Source organism: Sander lucioperca, chromosome 19 (assembly GCF_008315115.2).
Source record: "Sander lucioperca isolate FBNREF2018 chromosome 19, SLUC_FBN_1.2, whole genome shotgun sequence".
Lineage (NCBI taxonomy): Eukaryota > Metazoa > Chordata > Actinopteri > Perciformes > Percidae > Sander > Sander lucioperca.
The window spans coordinates 12,452,691-12,471,669 of NC_050191.1; the positions used below are offsets into that span (position 1 = coordinate 12,452,691).

General features: G+C 39.4%; 2 protein-coding genes across 2 annotated transcripts; one reads left to right on the forward strand and one right to left on the reverse strand.

Moving 5' to 3' along the window:
- Positions 1-1,983: 1,983 nt before the first annotated feature.
- Positions 1,984-4,877, forward strand: LOC116066439 (potassium voltage-gated channel subfamily F member 1-like). The gene has a single exon (XM_031322536.2). The coding sequence runs from the start codon at positions 2,264-2,266 to the stop codon at positions 3,761-3,763; it is 1,500 nt and encodes a 499-aa protein (XP_031178396.1). The 5' UTR covers positions 1,984-2,263; the 3' UTR covers positions 3,764-4,877.
- Positions 4,878-17,181: 12,304 nt separating this feature from the next.
- Positions 17,182-18,410, reverse strand: LOC116066134 (leucine-rich alpha-2-glycoprotein-like). The gene is made up of 2 exons (XM_035995744.1): positions 18,406-18,410; positions 17,182-18,301 (listed from the first exon to the last, which is right to left on the reverse strand). The coding sequence occupies exons 1-2, from the start codon at positions 18,408-18,410 to the stop codon at positions 17,290-17,292; spliced, it is 1,017 nt and encodes a 338-aa protein (XP_035851637.1). The 3' UTR covers positions 17,182-17,289.
- Positions 18,411-18,979: the final 569 nt, after the last annotated feature.

Consider the following 18,979-nt stretch of genomic DNA (forward strand, 5'->3'; position numbering starts at 1 on the left):
TAAATAATTGCAGTGGAGTAAAATATGTAATGTGTCCCTCTGAAATGTAGTGGAGTAGAAGTGTAAAGTAGTATACAATGGAAACACCCATATTAAGTACAGGTACCTTAAACTTATAGGCTACTTGTACTTGAAAATGACTTAATCACAAGCCACCACTAATAAGTTGTACACGTACAGTAGAGCAAAATGTACAATATACAGTATGTCCTTGGAAGAATACTTAATGTGAACAAAATCTAAATGTCTCAAGTTTGATTAAAAAAAAAGATTATCTCAAGTCAACAAAGTCCTTGTAATATGGAAATACGTATTTATAAATCCAATAATGATGACCTACAGTAACTTGATGTTCTTCTATTATAAAATTGTAAGACAATTAAAACAAAAACAAAGTTTGACTTGACTCCACTGCATTGCAGGTTTTAATTTAGTTGTCTTTGGCTTTAAGCATTTACAGTAGTATATAACACAAACACTGGACTTTATTGTACTGTAGGCTACCTTGTCTTTTTCAATCACGTATTAATGGATTGCTATCCTCAATGGTTTGCACCATCGTTTGCAAGCAGAAAAAATAAAAGCATTTAGGCTCCTGTATTGTGAAAGTTGTGTCACTAGGTGGAGACAAACAACAAGGAAAAGTGCTGTTGAGATTCTGTATGGTCTGTCAATCAATAATTCAGTTTACACTACTGCAGAACTGATCAATTGACCTCAGATTACAAGTTGTTAGAAATTTTATTCTGCAGATTAATGTTTGAAAGTAGCCTCAGAACCCTCCCCCCCCAACCCTCCCGAAAAAAAATCCTTTCATGCTCTCACTGATGGCAGTAGCCTACTTTTAATCCTCAACCATCACGATCACTTGACAACACTGAAGAGCCATATAACGTATATTTATAAAGCATATTTTCTCTCCCAGACTAAGTGATTATTACTTAGCCTAAATCTATTTCGTCTGGGTAATTTGGTAACATCCTATAATACATTCAAAATGGATGATGGATAATGCGTCTTTCTGTATGAAACAAAGATTGTAAAGGCTATTGTTGTAAAAAGAAAAAGAGAGAGGATGATTTAGGATTCTAGTGTAGGCCTACTGGCTGTTATTCGATTACCTTTAACTAATTGTTGTTCTTCGAGCTGCCACGGACACCCAACGAAGTGCGTGTCCTTGATTTCCCTGTTTGCTACTTCACAATTCATTACATGCAGCGGAGATTTATGATGTGCTGCGCCTGGCTGCACTGCGCTGCGTCAACACAACCACACAGAGAGAGAGCGCGAGCGGAAGACACGGAGATAGCCTTAAAAATAAAAGCATAGACTGTGCTACATTATATTGTTAAAACATCTGATTTACAGGGCCTACAATATATTTAATTAGATTTCCTCCATTTGTTTAAATTTATTGTTTTCCTCCTTTAGTTATTTAAAGTGCTATATCTTGATCTTTGGACAATATATTGATAATGTTGCCAATATAACTAGCCCTAACTCATATAGATTTCCCCTTTTGATATTATTTATTCTATTTATTTATTATACTATTTAAATCCTTTTTTGGTTTCTTAAGGCTACATATTGTTCTTTTATTTTTATTTTTTAAATAATTACACACATACAACAACTTATGATATTATGTTCTTAAGGTTGTTCTTAAGGTTTTTAATGTAAGGTAATGAATCACCAGGTTGGTGACACAGGTGCGAAGTGTATAAAAAAAACAAACAAGAGATAATGACAACTACTAGAATAAAAGTTATAAGAAAGGTTGGCATTGAGCAGCGTTGTAAGAGCACATCTGTTAAGTATCACACATTGACTGATTATTAACTGCTGGATCATCTGGAGCTACACGTTCCTTTTTTATTAAAGGGCTTAAATGCATTAAAGCCTGTTTGGTGGTGCAACAAAAAACTTGGTCAGTAAGGATGTTGTTTGAAAGATGTTACCGGAAGTCTTGTGGATTGATAGTGGCTCACTTGACAATACGCGCACTTCAATGCTAACTTTCTCAGAGCACATAGTCGTACTGGTTACTGACAAACACGGCTGTGTTGAGCTGAGAAGACATCACGCTGCAGTCACCTCTGAGCAAACATATTTTTTCCCCCAACTTAAATACAGAGATTAGACGATTTTGGAGGTTTTACGCACAGCGCCAGGGCTTCTGGTGACTTGTGTTTAGTCTGACAGTAGAGTTGTGTGAAAATCTCGATCACTTGGGCTGTTTTGTGGCGGACTTGTTGTCAACATAATGTGGGGGATCCAAAGGACGCGGTATGCAGACTGCAACGGCTCTGAAACCAGTGAAGAGACCGAGATTGTTGTTAACATCGGCGGGGTGAAACAGGTGTTGTATGGGGACGTGTTGAATCGCTACCCGGACACACGACTAGCAGAACTGGTGGACTGTTCACTTAAATCTTCTGAAGAAATATCTTTACTATGTGACGACTACGACCCTGACACAGGAGAATTTTATTTTGACAGAGACTCCGAAGCATTTAAGTGTATAATTGAGCTGTATTGTTATGGAGAGATTCACATGAAACGAGGCATCTGTCCAATTTGTTTTATGAAGGAGATGGAGTTCTGGAAGATCGACTCTCATTTTCTGGACGAGTGTTGTAAATGCCACCTGCAGGAGGTAGAAGATGAACTTGCAGAGATCGCAGAGAAAGTGAAAACTATCCTGGTAGACCGAGATGGAGATCCGTCTGCAGCAGGATGGCAACGCTTCCAGATGTGCCTCTGGAGGCTGATGGAGAAGCCGGAGTCCTCGCTGCCTGCGCGCATAATCGCTATAGTTTCTTTCATCTTCATCCTGGTCTCCTCCGTGGTGATGTGTGTCGGGACCATCCCCGACCTGCAGGTGGAGGACTCGGAGGGTAACCTCACAGAGAACCCAACTCTGGAGATCATCGAGACGGTGTGCATCGGCTGGTTCACTATTGAATACATCCTGCGTCTAATCTCCTCCCCAAATAAAACAAAATTTGTCCTGGCTTTCATGAACATCATCGACTTCATGGCGATCATGCCCTTCTTCGTGGTGCTGATTCTGACCTCCTTCGGCACCGGAGTGATGGAGCTGGCTAACGTGCAGCAGGCGGTGCAGGCTTTACGCATAATGCGCATTGCACGCATTTTCAAGCTGGCACGACATTCCTCTGGACTCCAGACCCTCACATCTGCGCTGAAGAGTAGCTTCAAAGAGCTCGGGCTGCTCCTAATGTATATGGGCGTGGGGGTCTTCCTTTTCTCCGCATTGGGCTACACCATGGAGCAGAACCACCCGGAAACCTTGTTCACCAGCATCCCACAGTCGTTCTGGTGGGCTGTGATCACTATGACCACAGTGGGCTATGGAGACGTCTACCCCAAGACCACGTTAGGTCGGTGTAACGCTGCCATCAGCTTTCTGTGCGGGGTGATCGCCATAGCGCTGCCTATACACCCCATCATCAACAATTTTGTCTTGTTCTACAACAAGCAACAGGTGCTGGAGACTGCTGCCAAGCATGAAATTGAACTGATGGCGCTGCGCTCCGGCGATGGCGAGCAGGAGGCTCCACCCGGCGCCCATAAACATGTTTGCGGTGCAGGGGTCTGGGACACCGCCATGCGCTCCTGTCACAGCGACACATACATACCCTTACTGAAGGATCCCAGGGGAGGGGCAGGCATCCAGACCCCCAGCATGGACACGAGCTTTGAAAGCACAGCTGAGACCACTGAATATTTCATCTCATAAACCCCCAGAAGACTCTGCTTCATCTGAGAAGACTGCAACAAAAAGATAAACAACACATCAAATTAATTACTAACTTCTGACTCATTTAAACATAACCCGAACAATTTAGGGTTAACGATACCACGATGACTGGAGACATGATTGTAAAAAACCTCGTAGAAATAATAGGACCGCAGTAATGCTCTCCAAGGACCGTTAATGCATTTGAGGAATCGCGCCTATTAAATTGACATATGTGTGAGATATTGACTTGATGAGCTGTGCCTTTGCGCAGTGACTGCCTGTAGGGCTGAGGGATTCTGTTTGAACAGCCAATACTAGTATTCCCCCATGTAGGCTTCTTATATAACCCCGCTATCCCCAATCCTCACACTCATACTGTAGACTGCACTGTAGTTTATTCCTCTGTACAGATAAAGGCCTATACAGTATATCACAATGACTGTTTTTTTAATAATACAGATTGGCAGCTCTTCCAGCAAAAAAAAGAGAAATCATCCCATGGTAGGTTTATGAAGGATGTACAGGCATGACAACAAAACTGAGGGAAACCTGTTGGTATTTAATAGTGATGGAAACTTATAATGCCAAACATTTCAATGAGGTCACTATAAAGACACATAATACACTAGAGAGGTGATGGGTATATGAATATAAAAGCAGCTGTTTCTGCTGGTGAGCTTCAGTAATTTCTGTAACTGACACTGTATGATTGTGAGGTAATATATCAGATATACAGTAAAACTACTGTGCAGGAATGGTAAAAGCAGTGACTGTGTCAGTAGGCCGCAGCCCCAGATAGGATCTTGTAATCAACACCAAGACCTTAGAAGTTTCCTTGGCTGCAGGACTTGCTCCTACTGTATAATGGGTTTGAATTTTGCAGCAGATGTCACCACTCTACTCCTCCCTGGAGGTCCACTGGAATAACTTGATCACCAAGTTATGGGCGAGGGGAAGGAGCAACAGGCTGGAGGTTAAACAAAAATAATCCCAATGGCTGAATTATTAAACTTTGAAATTGTTTTTTTTTTTTAGAGTGCAGGCTAACCTGAAAATCTGAGTGGAAAAGAAGGATTTCAGATGAGAATATAAATAAAACATATGAATATGTGGAGGACTTTTTTTCATTAATTCATCAGAAGGATTTCTGATGAGAATATAAATAAAACATATGAATATGTGGAGGACTTTTTTTCATTAATTCATCAAAATGGCATTCAGGCCAGCAGGTTATCAACATAAGTAGAAGGTGTAAAAGTATCAATAGGGAGTGTCTGCCTGTAAAATGTGTCTAAATGCATTGTTGCTCTTTTTTGTGATGAAGCTTGAAAGGATGATGCATTGTCATACTGTTTGTCAAAATGCACTTAAATTGGCTTAATGGGCACTATATTTAAAGGTTAAAGTTTCACAGTTTGAAAGGTCTCAACTCCTACACCATTAGTCGAAGTGACATAAAACTTGCTGCACTAATAGAACAATCCTTAGAAACTACATAAGTTTGACATATTTAATTCAAACGTCATGTCTTAGATGTCAGTGGTTTAATTCTGCTGCCACCTGCAGGGATGATTTATGTCAAGATTATGTTCCTTGGCCCAGTCTTAATTTGTTACCTTTATGAAATGAGCAGAATATCTTGAATGTAAATACATGCCGCCTTGTGCATGTGGTTTCCGCACCAAAAACAGGGCATATGAAGAAGAAGAAGAAGAAGAAGAAGAAGAAGAAGAAGAAGAAGAAGAAGAAGAAGAAGAAGAGACATTAATAACGGCAGGTAGCCTGGAAGTGGTTCGGTTTCTGTTTTCATCGGTTTGGTCAAGTTTGCATTCGTGCTACTGCACTACCACTTGGAGTGGCAGCAGCTTGACATTTCAACTGTCTATTCATTACTTTTAGCTAATTATTTGTTTTTCTGTTACTTTAAGCTAATTATGTTATCTATTTATCCATTAGGCTACTTCTAGCTATTGTTTTTTCATTACTTTTAGCTAATTATTTCAACCGTTTATCCATTACTTTTAGCTAAATATTTAGAAATGGTTGCAATAGTTAGCGAAAAGTAATAACGGATACATGGCTGAAATAGTTAAAAGTAATACTTTTAGTATTGAAAGTCTTTTTGGAAAGTCAGTTAAGGGCCTTTCAGACCGAAGGCGCCGACGGCACCACTGCGCTCTGAAACCCATTTTTCCAATGGTCTGCGCCTCGCCACGTCAGCGTTTCGCTGCATCGAGCAAAGCGCTCAAAGTTCAACCTGGTTCACAATATTTTATGTTGGACATGAAAATGCAGATGTTATGTTGGTTTAGGTATGTTAAAACATGTCACTGTTAGGCCTGATTGGGGACCTGAAAGTAAAAGTCAAAAAGGTAAAACTTGAAGCACTGTGATTACATCACCAGTCACATTTTAATGGAATGAAGGAGAGTGATACATCTTACTGCTGCCTTACTGACAAAGTGCCTGCATCAATCATTGGGACAAGATGTCAGTTTGTTTGATTAGTAACAGGGCACCGATTCAGTATGAGCTACCTCTTCAGTGATGTTTTCCACTGAGCTCCAGTCTAAGTTATACAGCCTGAGAGAAAGATCACGAAGGAGGTCAGGCAGGACTCTGCAGGCTGTCCACCTACACATCCCCTATACAGGACTCTGCTATCTCTCCTGGCCAGCAGCAGATTCAAACATGTCAAAGCCTGGGAGAAAGGCTTTTGTACACGCTGACAGGTGGAGCTGGAATGTCAAAGACGTGCATTGTGTAACGGAACAATGTTCCTCCAGCAGACATGCACATGCAAATACACATGTGACTTCAGGTTCAAATTTAGATTTTCAAGCACACACTGGCGTAAATACAAACATCCCCCCTCCTCTCCACCACCTACAAGTGCACACTAATAATTGCACACACACACACACACACACACACTTCTTTACCCATATACCCTCAGCCATGTGTGATTTACTCTGGAGTGACCTGCTGTGATCTGCTGTCTAATCACAAAGTTTTACACCAACATGTTGATCATTTGTGACATTCATTGGGTATTTAAGAAGAGGGGTGAGCATTTACTCAAAATTGTGCTCATTATGCCTTTTGGCAAAAATAGTAAAACATTTTTCATGCTTATAGTCATTACATCCTGAGACAAGGTTTTCAATGAAGATGGGTCTATTTTTTTTTTTTAACAATTCTGAAAACATGGTGGGCAAAATGTTTACTTGACTCATCCCCCTTTAAATAAAAAGATGTCTGATATGTGCAAGACAGATTTCTCTAAATCATCTAAACAGACTAAAAGTGTCACAATCTGCGTAGGTGTGTGTTTGAGAAAAGTTCTTTAAATTGTCCAGCTGGCGATTAAATTACTTTCTAATGGTGTTTACATTATCTTTTATTCCACAACTAAGCCAAGATGCAGTGAGGGTGGAGAATAATAATTAAAAAGGCAATGTATAGCACGCTATGTTTGTTTCAATCTCACACTTCAATATTTCATTAAGTGTTGAATCATGGATCGTGCTTGAAGGATGCTATAAATAAACATGGTATAACATTCTGCTTGAACCCTCAGACACTTTGTACAACACCGTACAGTAAATTAACCAGCAGTATCACTGTAGCTCTACTTAGAAATATGGGTGCCATCAGAAGTGTTTTAGGTAGTCAAAGTGATTCCTGAAACTCACGTGTCCCATCCAGCTGACTCCCAGCGCCAGATTGTTTTCTGGTGATGTACTGTCATATTGGTATTAAGTTACATGCACACAACCATTTAGATGAGAGCATGAACACATAGAGACCCTGCTTGCCTCTCCCTGTTCCCCTCTCCATTGACCTTTAGGACAGGGATCTTCTTCTACTCATGTCTAAAAATAGGGAAATCTCTGTAGGTAACAAATGGTACAGATAAATGGAAGTTCAATACAAACTCAAGCTGTTGTGCATGCATGACCCTAAACAGACGTTGAACTGTTAAAAAGTGGCTGTAATAGGGAAATTAAAATGTCTGCAGCATCGGGGAGTTTCAGTCACAAAATTTGGTAGTCCTATAAAGCAAAGTTGTAGACTGACATTTAAACCAAAAACGTGAGGCATTAAAACACATCATGGATACAATATTAAACCTGATATGATATTATCTGCAAACTAAAAGCAGATAATGTCTCCCCTCAAACGGTACAAATGGGATATTTTAATGGATTTGTATTTTGCAGAAGATGGTCAAACACATTCATTTGAATAAGAATGTGTGTGCATAATGTTATGGCTTGACAGCCCACCCCTCCGAGCACTGTGTCTGTTTGAAAGATATTTTCAGCTGCAGGAGAGGGTAATTTCCCTGATGTCAGATTCAGATGAAGAGGAAAATGATGTTTCAGGAGCAAATTAGTTTCTTTTTTTCTTTCAAAAGGAATGTTTAAAACGCTGCTAAGGTGCACCCTGGAGCCCTTTGATTGAAGCAGGAAGCAACATAAAATTCCATGACAATAATTACATGACCTTCAACAAAATATCAAAAAATAATGATAGAACCCATGCAACCCGCCTGCAAAAATGATTTCCATATCTTTTTTTTCTACTAACCTTATCACTTATTTTTATCTTGCAAAGTGTTCTCTTGCAAAAGCATAACATCTGCACTTGTGGGTTTATATGTTAAATTCATAAAACCTACAGAATATAAAACAATTTCATTTGAAAAATCAAAAAGCTTGTGCCCAGACAGTGTATTGTTTCAAATGCAATGCCTTGCTGCTGACTATGACATAACCTTTCAAGATGTCAATGTGAAGTGTTACAGTAAACAATGAAATCAATACAGCTGTGCCTCTGCAACCTAAACACTGACCAATGAGGATGAAGTGCAGCCTTCTGCTGTTTGCTGTAACATTACCCTGGACTTCATAAATGGAAAGGAAAATATATCTGCAAATGCAATATGAGAAAAGTGATTTAGCTATAAAACAGTTCTCACTGGTCATCAGCTTTTACCGTTTATTACCTTTTTCTTTGGATGAAAATAAAGAAATATGTGCAAAGTTGTCATACCAAAGTATGGCCTCAGTAGACATAATAATCCTTTGCAGAAAATCATTCACCTGAAAAGAATATACAAGAAAAAGAAAGTTCAACACTGCCTTTAGTCTGAGTGTGAGCTCAGTTTCTTGAGATTTAGCTGCTAAGTTATAGCCTCATTTTTTTCAAGTTGTTATCTGAGGAGGGTTAACGGTGCCTTTTATGTGAAATAGAGACCAGGTGGCTTTGGGCCATCGCAGTTTAATGTTAAGTCTCAAGGAGGTGATGTGGCCTACTAAAAACTTGTGTGGTGGATCCTACGTAATATGCTTACTGACATGGCTCCCCTCTACCAGTCCTCTGCTGCTCTAAGAACAAGCCAAGTATCTGTGCTAAAGGCTTGAGGGAAAGTTAGCCCACATCAGATTCTCTCTTCTGGAAAATACCTGTCCGATTATATTTATGTTATACAGTAAACCAAGGAGAGCACCAAAATGTTTATGAACTCATTATATTACTTTAAACAATTATATTCTCTCATTAGGTTTTGTTGGTTATTGTTTCAGGAGCCTAATATGGAACAATTAGGTATTGATTAGCCTGCACAGTGGACCTTAGTGCAACCAGCCCTTCAAATGTTCCCTATATTATAGCTTATTGCTTGAGAATATGTTTGTTCTGTTCCATTTAAACATACCGCTTTGGAACTTAGTTATATACTACAACGCTTATAAAAAGTACTAGGCTACATTGTTTTCTTGTTTTGTTATCCTACAGCAGAGATCTTCAACATGGGGTCCAGGACCCATAGGGGGTCCTCAGAGTCAATGCACAGGGGCCACCAAATTATTGTTAATTTTTGAAAGTTTTTTTTCAAAACTTAAAAAGTCTTAACATGAATCCAACATATTATTAGCAAATATAAATCCCCATTGCTTACTGGCTTATAGATAAGGTAGTCACTAAGGCCATCCACATACACAGTCAATCCTATAAGGATTCACTGTGCCACATAAAATCATGCCAACAATTATTAGGCTAGTTTAATAGCTTAGTATTCTATGCAAAAAAAGGGATGTATAAAGGCTTTAAGCTGCCCTACACACTATTGTAGGCCCAGTTAATTTCATACAATATATGTAGTAGGGGTCCCTGCTCCATCTCTCTTTCAGTTAAGGGGTCCTTAAAAAATGTTGAAGACCCCTGTCTTATTGCATGGATCAAAGGAGATTAACTCTGTAGTTGGTAATTCAATCTTTAGAGTAGAATACAGTTGTGGTATAAGAAATCACAGACATACCTTTTATTAATTTACATATTGCATATCAGTTTTTGCTCACATGTAATTTGCAATATGGTATTTGGTTGTAACAGTTAGTTGCTGTCCACGTTGAGTGACCTAGATTAGTGAGAAAAATTATTTATCAGCATTTACCCTGATGACAAGTCAGGTAAATACTGGAAACGGCTATACGTGTGTTGTTTAAATGCTTTGAGCAATACAATACAACACATCTTCTTTGTAGCATCCATGCTGTTTCCATATTACGACTTAAAGTCCATGCACACATCGACTTTCCCAACTCGGGAAATAGGAGCATCCGAGAAGCATGTGAATGCACTATTAATATAAAGATCTAAGAGTTTCATTGATCTTCTGAATTAACGCAACCTTTTGAAATATTCCTTTGAAAGTGAAAGTTAAATTCAAAATATAAATAAGAAGAAATATTGATTCAGCTAGTTGTGAAGGTCACAAGTGTGAGGCAGCATCATTTTCCTCTGGCTTTGTTTGATACAACTTCACTGAGGGCAGGAAAATAATGTCTATGAAATCCCTTCTTTACATTCCACTTAGGCCGAGTCCCCCAGTGTAAAGTGAATCCTTTTTGGCAAATATAAAGATGTAAATTAAAAGTAAGAATCCAGATGTATTTATTCATGTTGTGTTGCAGTGTGTTTTGTGTTGCACTGTTTCACACATTACTGCTGTGCTGACTGCTTTGATCAGGCCTCAGCAGTTTGAAATAACACCCTTTACATTTCTGCCAGTCTCCAGATGAACTTGGGCTATGAAAGCTGTGTCCACTGATGGCTTCAAATAACTTGTCCAAAGCCAAAGCAAATGCATCTGTTGCATGGCTTTTTTTAGCAAATTAATTTGATAAGAACACATAAAAGAAAAACGGAACGGCTCTCCTGACGCCACTGCCTGCATAATAAAGAGCCACAACTGGGCCTGCTTACTGTCTGCTGCAAGTTGTTATTTCTTTCCTCTCAGTCACTTAGTTCATGCCCTTTGCTGATGGTCCCCACTTCAAAAATGGCTTACAAAGGGCAAATTTCACAGCATCAGCCATGTTGTACTGGCCCTTTGTCACTTCTGCTGATAAATGTATGGACATCTCATTAAGGAAATTGGCCTTGAGAGACCAAAGCCATAGTGATTGATCTGACCTGCTTGCCGATACACTTGCCACTGCTGATTATCTCATCCAGAGACAATGGTGTTTTATGGAGTGGAACATCCATGTCCAGCAGTGGCTTGCTACAATGATTACAATTAATGTAGGGCTGCGGGTTGTAAAAACAATATTTAGTGAGGGTGCCATCATACTTATACCTCCTCCTGGATGTAAGATTCATCCCTGTCACAGAATGACTGAATGTTTTTTCCATATGTCAAATTGTGACAGCTTTGCATTATTGTAGTTGCAGCCTTGGGTCTATGCCTCTGGCTAATGTGACACGCCCAGTGAAGTTTCATTCAAAAATGCAACATCCATCATACGGAAAACATAACCGCCACACGCAGAAGATTGATTGCTGCCATGAAAGTAAATCTCATATTTGAGTCATGGGCTCTATATCAAGACTTTTGATTTCAAAACAGCAACATATGAGAGATATGATTATGTCCGCTGTAAATTACGTGCTAGAAACATCATAGAGCATTTTGAAATTAAGCTATAAGGACAGGCTAGCTTTTTCCCTTGTTTCCAGTCTTTATGCTAAACTAAGCTAACCGTCTGCTGGCTGGAGCTTCAGTGGTATCAATCTTCTCATCTAACTCTCCATTAGAAAATAAAGATTTATTCTCCAAAAGGTTGAACTATTCCTCTAAGTATGGAGCTAGAGGCAGTTAGCCTAGCGTAGCATAAAGAGTTTGCCAAGAAATACCTACAGCACATAACTCGCCTTAGAACCACACATATTCATTTTTACATTTCTGTTTGTGTATGGATTAAACAAATGAAGCTATAGCATATACGTTCAGACAGGAAGACTATACTTTTGCCTGCTTAGGTCTGTAGTTTTATTTCTCATGCATCTGCATTCAATCCTCTCACACATGCTCACTTATTATTCCTTGCTGTCCTGTCTAGGGCTGTCAATAATGTTACCAGGTCATCCAATCTATCCAATAGCACAGCGACACACCTAAATTGTTAGCTTATGATCCTGCTGGTGCCTAGATTCAAATATGATCTCTCTGCCTTTAGTACATTCATGCTGCTGTAATGCATGTGGTACATTCACGGCTGTTACGCTATTTACATCTGTTCTCCTCTCTGTCATTTCAATGCAAAATGTCACATATGGCAATGCGCTCCTCAAGGTCCCCGTGACCGCCAGTCTTTGCAGATTCATCAGAATCATCAGAATCATCAGAACCAGCCACCACCACCACCAGTGGCTGGCCTCCTTGGGGGGTATTTATCTTGCTGCTGCTCGGGGCAGACGCCCCTCAGTTATCAGTTATTACATATCGTCTGTTATAATAAACATTAATCTTTACTTCATTCACTTGTATTTCCTGATTAAAATTAGGTACAACGTGTTACTTAGTGAGCTCTAGAGGTGCTGGTAGGCATATGTTTGAACACTAGAAACAGCCAGGCTAGCAGTTTCCCCCTGCAGTATGCTAAGCTACGCTAATTGGCTGCTGGCTTCAGCTCCATAATTAATGCACAGACATTCCTGAATCATTGATTACCAAAACAAAGACCTTTGCAGAAGCTTGTCAAATGCACGAATCGATAAACTGTTAAATGAATACTTGAACCTCACAAACAGTTGGCCTTACCCCCTCTCTATCCTCATCAGTGACACATGATCTCACTCAAATTTCGATGGTTGCAGGCACCTATGCGTGGCTCCAAGCCAACCACCCTAACAACAGGTGAAAGGTCTGTTATAGGCACTGCATAAAGCCCCTCAGGACACATGGAGCCAGATGATAATCCATGTGAGCACAGTGTGAAAGGATGTCAGTGAGTCCAATAAAAATGTATGCAAAGGAGTTATGACGAAATGAACAGTGTCAAACAGTGACGAAATGTTGTGTCCTTGTCTGGAGGTAATTAACCCCTCGGCCCTGTTTTTCCCCTGCGTGGGTCACTGTGGGTGATTACGGATGGCAGAGTGGAGATCAATCTGCTATCGCTGGAAAGAAAAATTACAGAGTAAGACACAAAAGGAATACTGGTCACAAGAAAGATTTTTTCCCTTTCACAGCAGCCTCAGATCAAAGATGCAGGGATCTTACAGAGTGCATAGCTGCAGTTGAATATTTACATAGTAATTAAAGAGAGTGCATGTGTGTACAGCTGAAGTTGGGGGAGGAGTAAAAAAATCTCTGTGGATTTTTTTAAAGAGGCTATGAGCATGTCAATGCAAGATCAAAGCTGTTTCCTGAAGGTTGAGGGTCCTGTCTATCTGTATGTGGATGATCAAGAAATAACTTTTACAAATGAAAAAGTTCAATTCATGAGCGATAAAATAATTTTCAAGTCAACACTCTCAGGGGTTTTGCTCCTAAAGCCTAATATGGTCTGGTATGACCAGTGATATTGCTGTATCACAAAGATCACTGAGTCACTTCCCTGACTTTATGACTTTCTTATGCTTGTATAGAAATACTCTGTGACAAGGGTCCTGCATTCAAAAAAATACTTAAAAGTAAAAGTACAAAAGTATTAGCATCATAATAATATAATAATGTTGCAGCTGGTAAACGTTGAGCTTATTTTAATTACGTTACATACTGCTGGGTAGCTTGGGTTTTTTCCCCCAGGGATCAACAGAGTCTTATCTTAATCTATAATAATACATCATAATTATTATTTGTTGATTATATTTTGTATTATTAATCTGAATCTGCAAAGTAACTAGTAAAGTTATCAAATAAATGGAGTGGAGTAAAAAGTACAATATTTTCCACTGAAATGTACTGGAGTCAAAGTATAAAGTCGAAGAAAGTGAAAGTACACAAGTAAAGTACAGCATACCTCAGAATTGTGCTTAAATACAGTACTTGAGAAAATGTACTTAGTTTCTTTACACCACTGCAACAGCCTTTATTTTGGAAAGAAAAATTGCTGATGAATTTTCTGAATGTAACTTTTAAATTATGTGAGCACCACAAACAAAATTCAATTCACCTACATTGTATTAGGTTGTAAATGAACACAATATCAGCATGGCTGAATACCGCTGGAGATACAGTAAGCAAGAGGGAGAGTGTAATTTGGGTGAACGGACCCTTTAAACAGAAACTTGAGACTTGCTTGCCAGTGGTTACTTACATCTTTTTAGGATTATTTCCCAGTCTTAAGCCAAAAAAACAAGCTGTATCTGGCTGGGAAAACATCCATAAACTGATGGTTTATCTCTCATGTGTCCTCCATTAATGTTGTTTTGACAATTGTGGTTGATACTTAACACCTTTTCCCACCCCTGCCTTCATTTTCATTTGATTTTGATGGACAAGCAACTGTTATATTTCTTCAAAGGTTGACATATATGGTTGTGGTCTGTATGTGTGGAGATATTGAGGGAGCCTCCATCAAAACCTTTATTCCCACTATAAAGTAGGCTCGATTTGTAGAAGGGTGTTAAACACATCGTCCATCTAGGAAGAGCCTCATAATAGCCCATTTCCCGGGAGAGCACGGGAGGCCATTTACAACCACCAATAATACAGTCGGGGAATGGCCTCAGCTCTCTTCGCCAATAATAAGATAATGCACAAAGGCAACAGCACAATCCTTTCCCCATGTTTATGTTGTAGAGCAATGATTCATGAGCAGAAGAGAATGGATAACATGTATGTAGGATTATAATAAATGAAGATGCTGGCTAATGCATGAGATTGTGCTATTTTTCCACACTCACCCACCTTCAACTGCTTATGGTAAAATTGATTGAACATGCTAGATGAGGGCTGTAAGCTGCAATGCATGCTGGTCTTGAACAAGCACAGGTTTGAGGCATTAAATGTCAATCATTGGTAAAAAGCGTGGGAGAGTTGATAAAGTGCTCAGTGGGAGTGTTTTACTGCTGTTAAGTGCTTGCATGGTAATGGCCTCAAGCTTCTGATGGCAGCCACAGTGCGACTCCTCTCACCCACCTTCAGGTAAGCTTTAATGAGTCTGACAACCTCTTTTCTTATTTCAGCCTGAGCTCAAACACACATAAAGTAAGAAGGTGACCTGTGAAATATCAAGGTTGAAGAACAACGGTGCACCGCTGCAGGGAACAGATGTGTGTATTAATGCATGTGTGTCTTGTTAGAGGGGACACTTTGTCTTGGGATTTTCTTTCTTTCTGATTAATTGTTGTAATGTTACAATTGATCTTATGATCTAACTCTTTGTTAGAAAGAAAATAAGCATATTGCTTTAAATTTTACTTCAAAGTATTATCAGCAAAATTGCACAATGGCCCTTTTGTGAGTGTTATATTATACAGGTGCATTAACAAGCAAACTAAATGTTAATGTTGTAGCCGAATGAAGTGGAGGCAACTTTTTATTTACTGTTGGTTATCATTCTAAAACAATTCATTATGTTTTAGGAGCTCCTCAGAGGTTTTCAATATGTCATTTTTTTGTCTGCAAAGTGACTACAGCTGTTTTATAAAAGTAGCGGAGTAAAAATTACAATAGTACACATAGTACACAATTGTACATATTTGAGTAAATGTACTGAATGGGATTTTTTATCACTATGAATACGCTGTTTTACAGTTTATTGATGAGTGCATAGAAAATTGTTTGGTGTACAGTAGAGCTAAAGTAAGAAAGAAAGGGAACAAAATGAACGGAATTCAATAATATAAAAACTGACAAATCAAAAGCAAAGAAAATATATACTATATACTATATATATATATTTAGCAAAATCCCATATTTGCTGAAAAATTTCAGTAATTATTGCACTATTATGTGCTAATGAGCAGCATTCAAAGACAATCATGTCTCCATTATTACAACACCAAGTGAGAAAGGCCATTTTCAAGTGTGTGCCTGTAACCTTTTAGATTTCAGTGTCAGTCAGTCATCATTAGCCGACAGTACGGCAGCGAGCCAGAGAGCAGGCTCCATTCCTCCATACTGATCAGGGGAGGGACGCCTCACCCTCATTTATCCAAGGAACGACCTGCCCACCATTACACTCTTACAAACTTCAGAGCCGAGGGGATTCACAGGAACAGACGGAGATTAAATGTCTTGCCCCAAAGAGCAGCAGTAGTTATTCCCCCTAACAGATGTTTCCATCCATAAGGAATTATCATACCAGTACTTCCTCAACCTTTAACCTCCAGGATATAATTCAGAGGTAGAATTAAAGACATACATCAAACCTCTGAAGTTTTCCTTCCGCTCTTAATGGGGAGCGTTTACAAACATGGTTTAATTTGTATAAGTAACAGCCTCTAGAGGAGGCAATGTGTTATATTTTATAACAGTAGTAAATTACATTTGGGGTGCACTCACTGTGATCAAGGCTTAAAGACATGGGTGTGCGAGCATACAGAAGATATAAACACACACTATGTGAGAGAGAGAGAAAGAGAGAGAGAGAGAGATATTTAAACACACCCAGAGGTCAGCTGGAAGACTTAGCCATTGCACTGCCCACACACTCCCACATGCTCAACATCATTAGAAACAAAAGGACACGACTGAAACAATGCTGCAATCTGTGCTGCAACCTACACCAAGTGAGACAGATCCGCCCGAGTAAGAATTCACCGCAAGAATCTCAAAACACATCAAAGAAGAGTGCTTTGAATTCTTGCAATTCTGCAACATTTCTTGTTTTAATCACGGGCTTTTTTGGACTAAGCTCATCATTAAGTTTCTTATACTCATTTACCTTGAGATCATGTGCCTCACAGATCAAAATCAGTATAACCAGAATATATTAACATCATGGTTTGCTTTGACAGACTGGGATCTATTAAGTAAATTGGTTCTTTAATGACCAGCATCTGTTCAGCTTTGAGAATGTGTTATGTGTCTTACGCCACCCTGTGGGCTGGACGATATACAAACAATGGAGAGATCAAGGAGACATCATAAGAAAGTAGTGCAGATAAAAGACTGAATTATAAAGTTTTATTTCAGCCTTTGACACAGTGAATAATGTATCATTTTACATACAATTTTAGTGAAATGTAAACAATAAAAAACAATTTTTACCACCTCCTAATCACACATTTTGAACCTTGTGAAGTCCAAGCTCACTGTCAGTTAAAGAGACCAATTGTCGGTGTTTAAGAGCTTCAGGCCCTGCACATGTCACATCCTCCAAAAATATGACATTTTGAGGATGGACAGCGAGCCACCTCCACAGATACTCTATCCTCTCATCGCACACCCAGGGGTTACCTGTTAAGGTCATCTGGAAAGAGGATTTTCTCTCATTCAGCAGCTCTGAGGGGAAATGCTGCAGCTGATTCTGATTGAGCATCAGAAGATCAAGATGCTGGAGACCCTGGAGGAGGGTCGCCGGCAGCTCTTGGAGCTGATTCTCATGCAAAAACAGTTGGGACAGTTTTGGGTTGTGGGTGAACATTGTAGGTTTCAGGGAGCGTAATTTGTTTCCAGCAACATTCAGTGTCTCCAGGCAGTGCAGGTTCTTCAGTGCGTCAGGTTGTAGATCTTGCAGATTGTTGTCACTCAAGTCTAGATTCTCCAGATTGGGCAGCTTCTGAAGCAGAGCGGCGGATACACCAGTTAAACGGTTTCCAGACAAGTCCAGCCAGATCACGCTACTGTTGCCAGGAAACCACTTAGCATCAGCCTTTTCAATCAGATTATTTTTCAGCACAAGACTACGAAGTGAGGCATGGTTGAAGACATTTGGAGGAAGATGAACCAGCTGATTTCCTGTCACATCCAACATGTTCATGTGAGGAACTTCCTTCAGTAGATCTGAAGGAAGGCTTGTCAGGTTGTTGTGATACAGCTGGAGGTTGTTTAAAAGAGGCACAGCACTCAAATGACTGGCTGTGATACTGCTAAGTGTGGTGGATTGGACAGATAGTCGAGTGGTGTTGGAGGGTAAACCATCTACAGGGAAATGTGTGAGGGAGCTTTGGCTGCACACCACCTCTGCACCTGAAGGTGGAAAGGAACAGGAGCACAGAGCTGGGCAAGAGTGGGCACATTCAGCCAGTGCAGTGAAAGTCAGGAGCATCCACAAGTTCATCTTTAAAGCACTGCACAAAGGAAACATACACATTACAAGAGACAGATTTATACAAGATATCAAGAAATGTAATAATCCAAGTACAAATGATCAGGTATTTACAAGTAATATCACTGCATTGTCAAAATCTGATCATAAAATACATAATCTTACCTGAAAGGCACCGCAGAATTCTTTACTGTTTTTGATCCCGGACTTGGTTTGAGTGTATTTATCCCCAGCAATGAGTCAGGACAAAATGTTGCAAGAGGCAAACAAAACTAAGCAAACAATACAGCTCATCAACCGGTGAGTGCTTTATTCCTGTTCTTTCCATAAGTACAGATGTTACCAAACACAGATCAATATTTTCTTTTTTCATTCCTGTAAGAACATTTTTATGCAATGGTTTAATAAGTTATTTTAAGTTATTTGTAAATATTGGATGTGTGCAAAACATTATTTTATAAAACTAAATGAATTAGGTATTTGATTGAATTTCATCATTTGATCCATTTTCATAATCGCATATTCTTGGTGTTTGGATAATTGAAGGAATAGATTAACATTTATGGAAATAAGCTTTTTCGCTTTCTTGCTCAGTTAGATGAGAAGATTGATACCACTCTCTTGTCTGTTGATTCAATATGAAGCTACAGCCAGCAGCTCATTAGCATAGCAAAAAGACTGGAAAGCAGCTAAAGCTCAT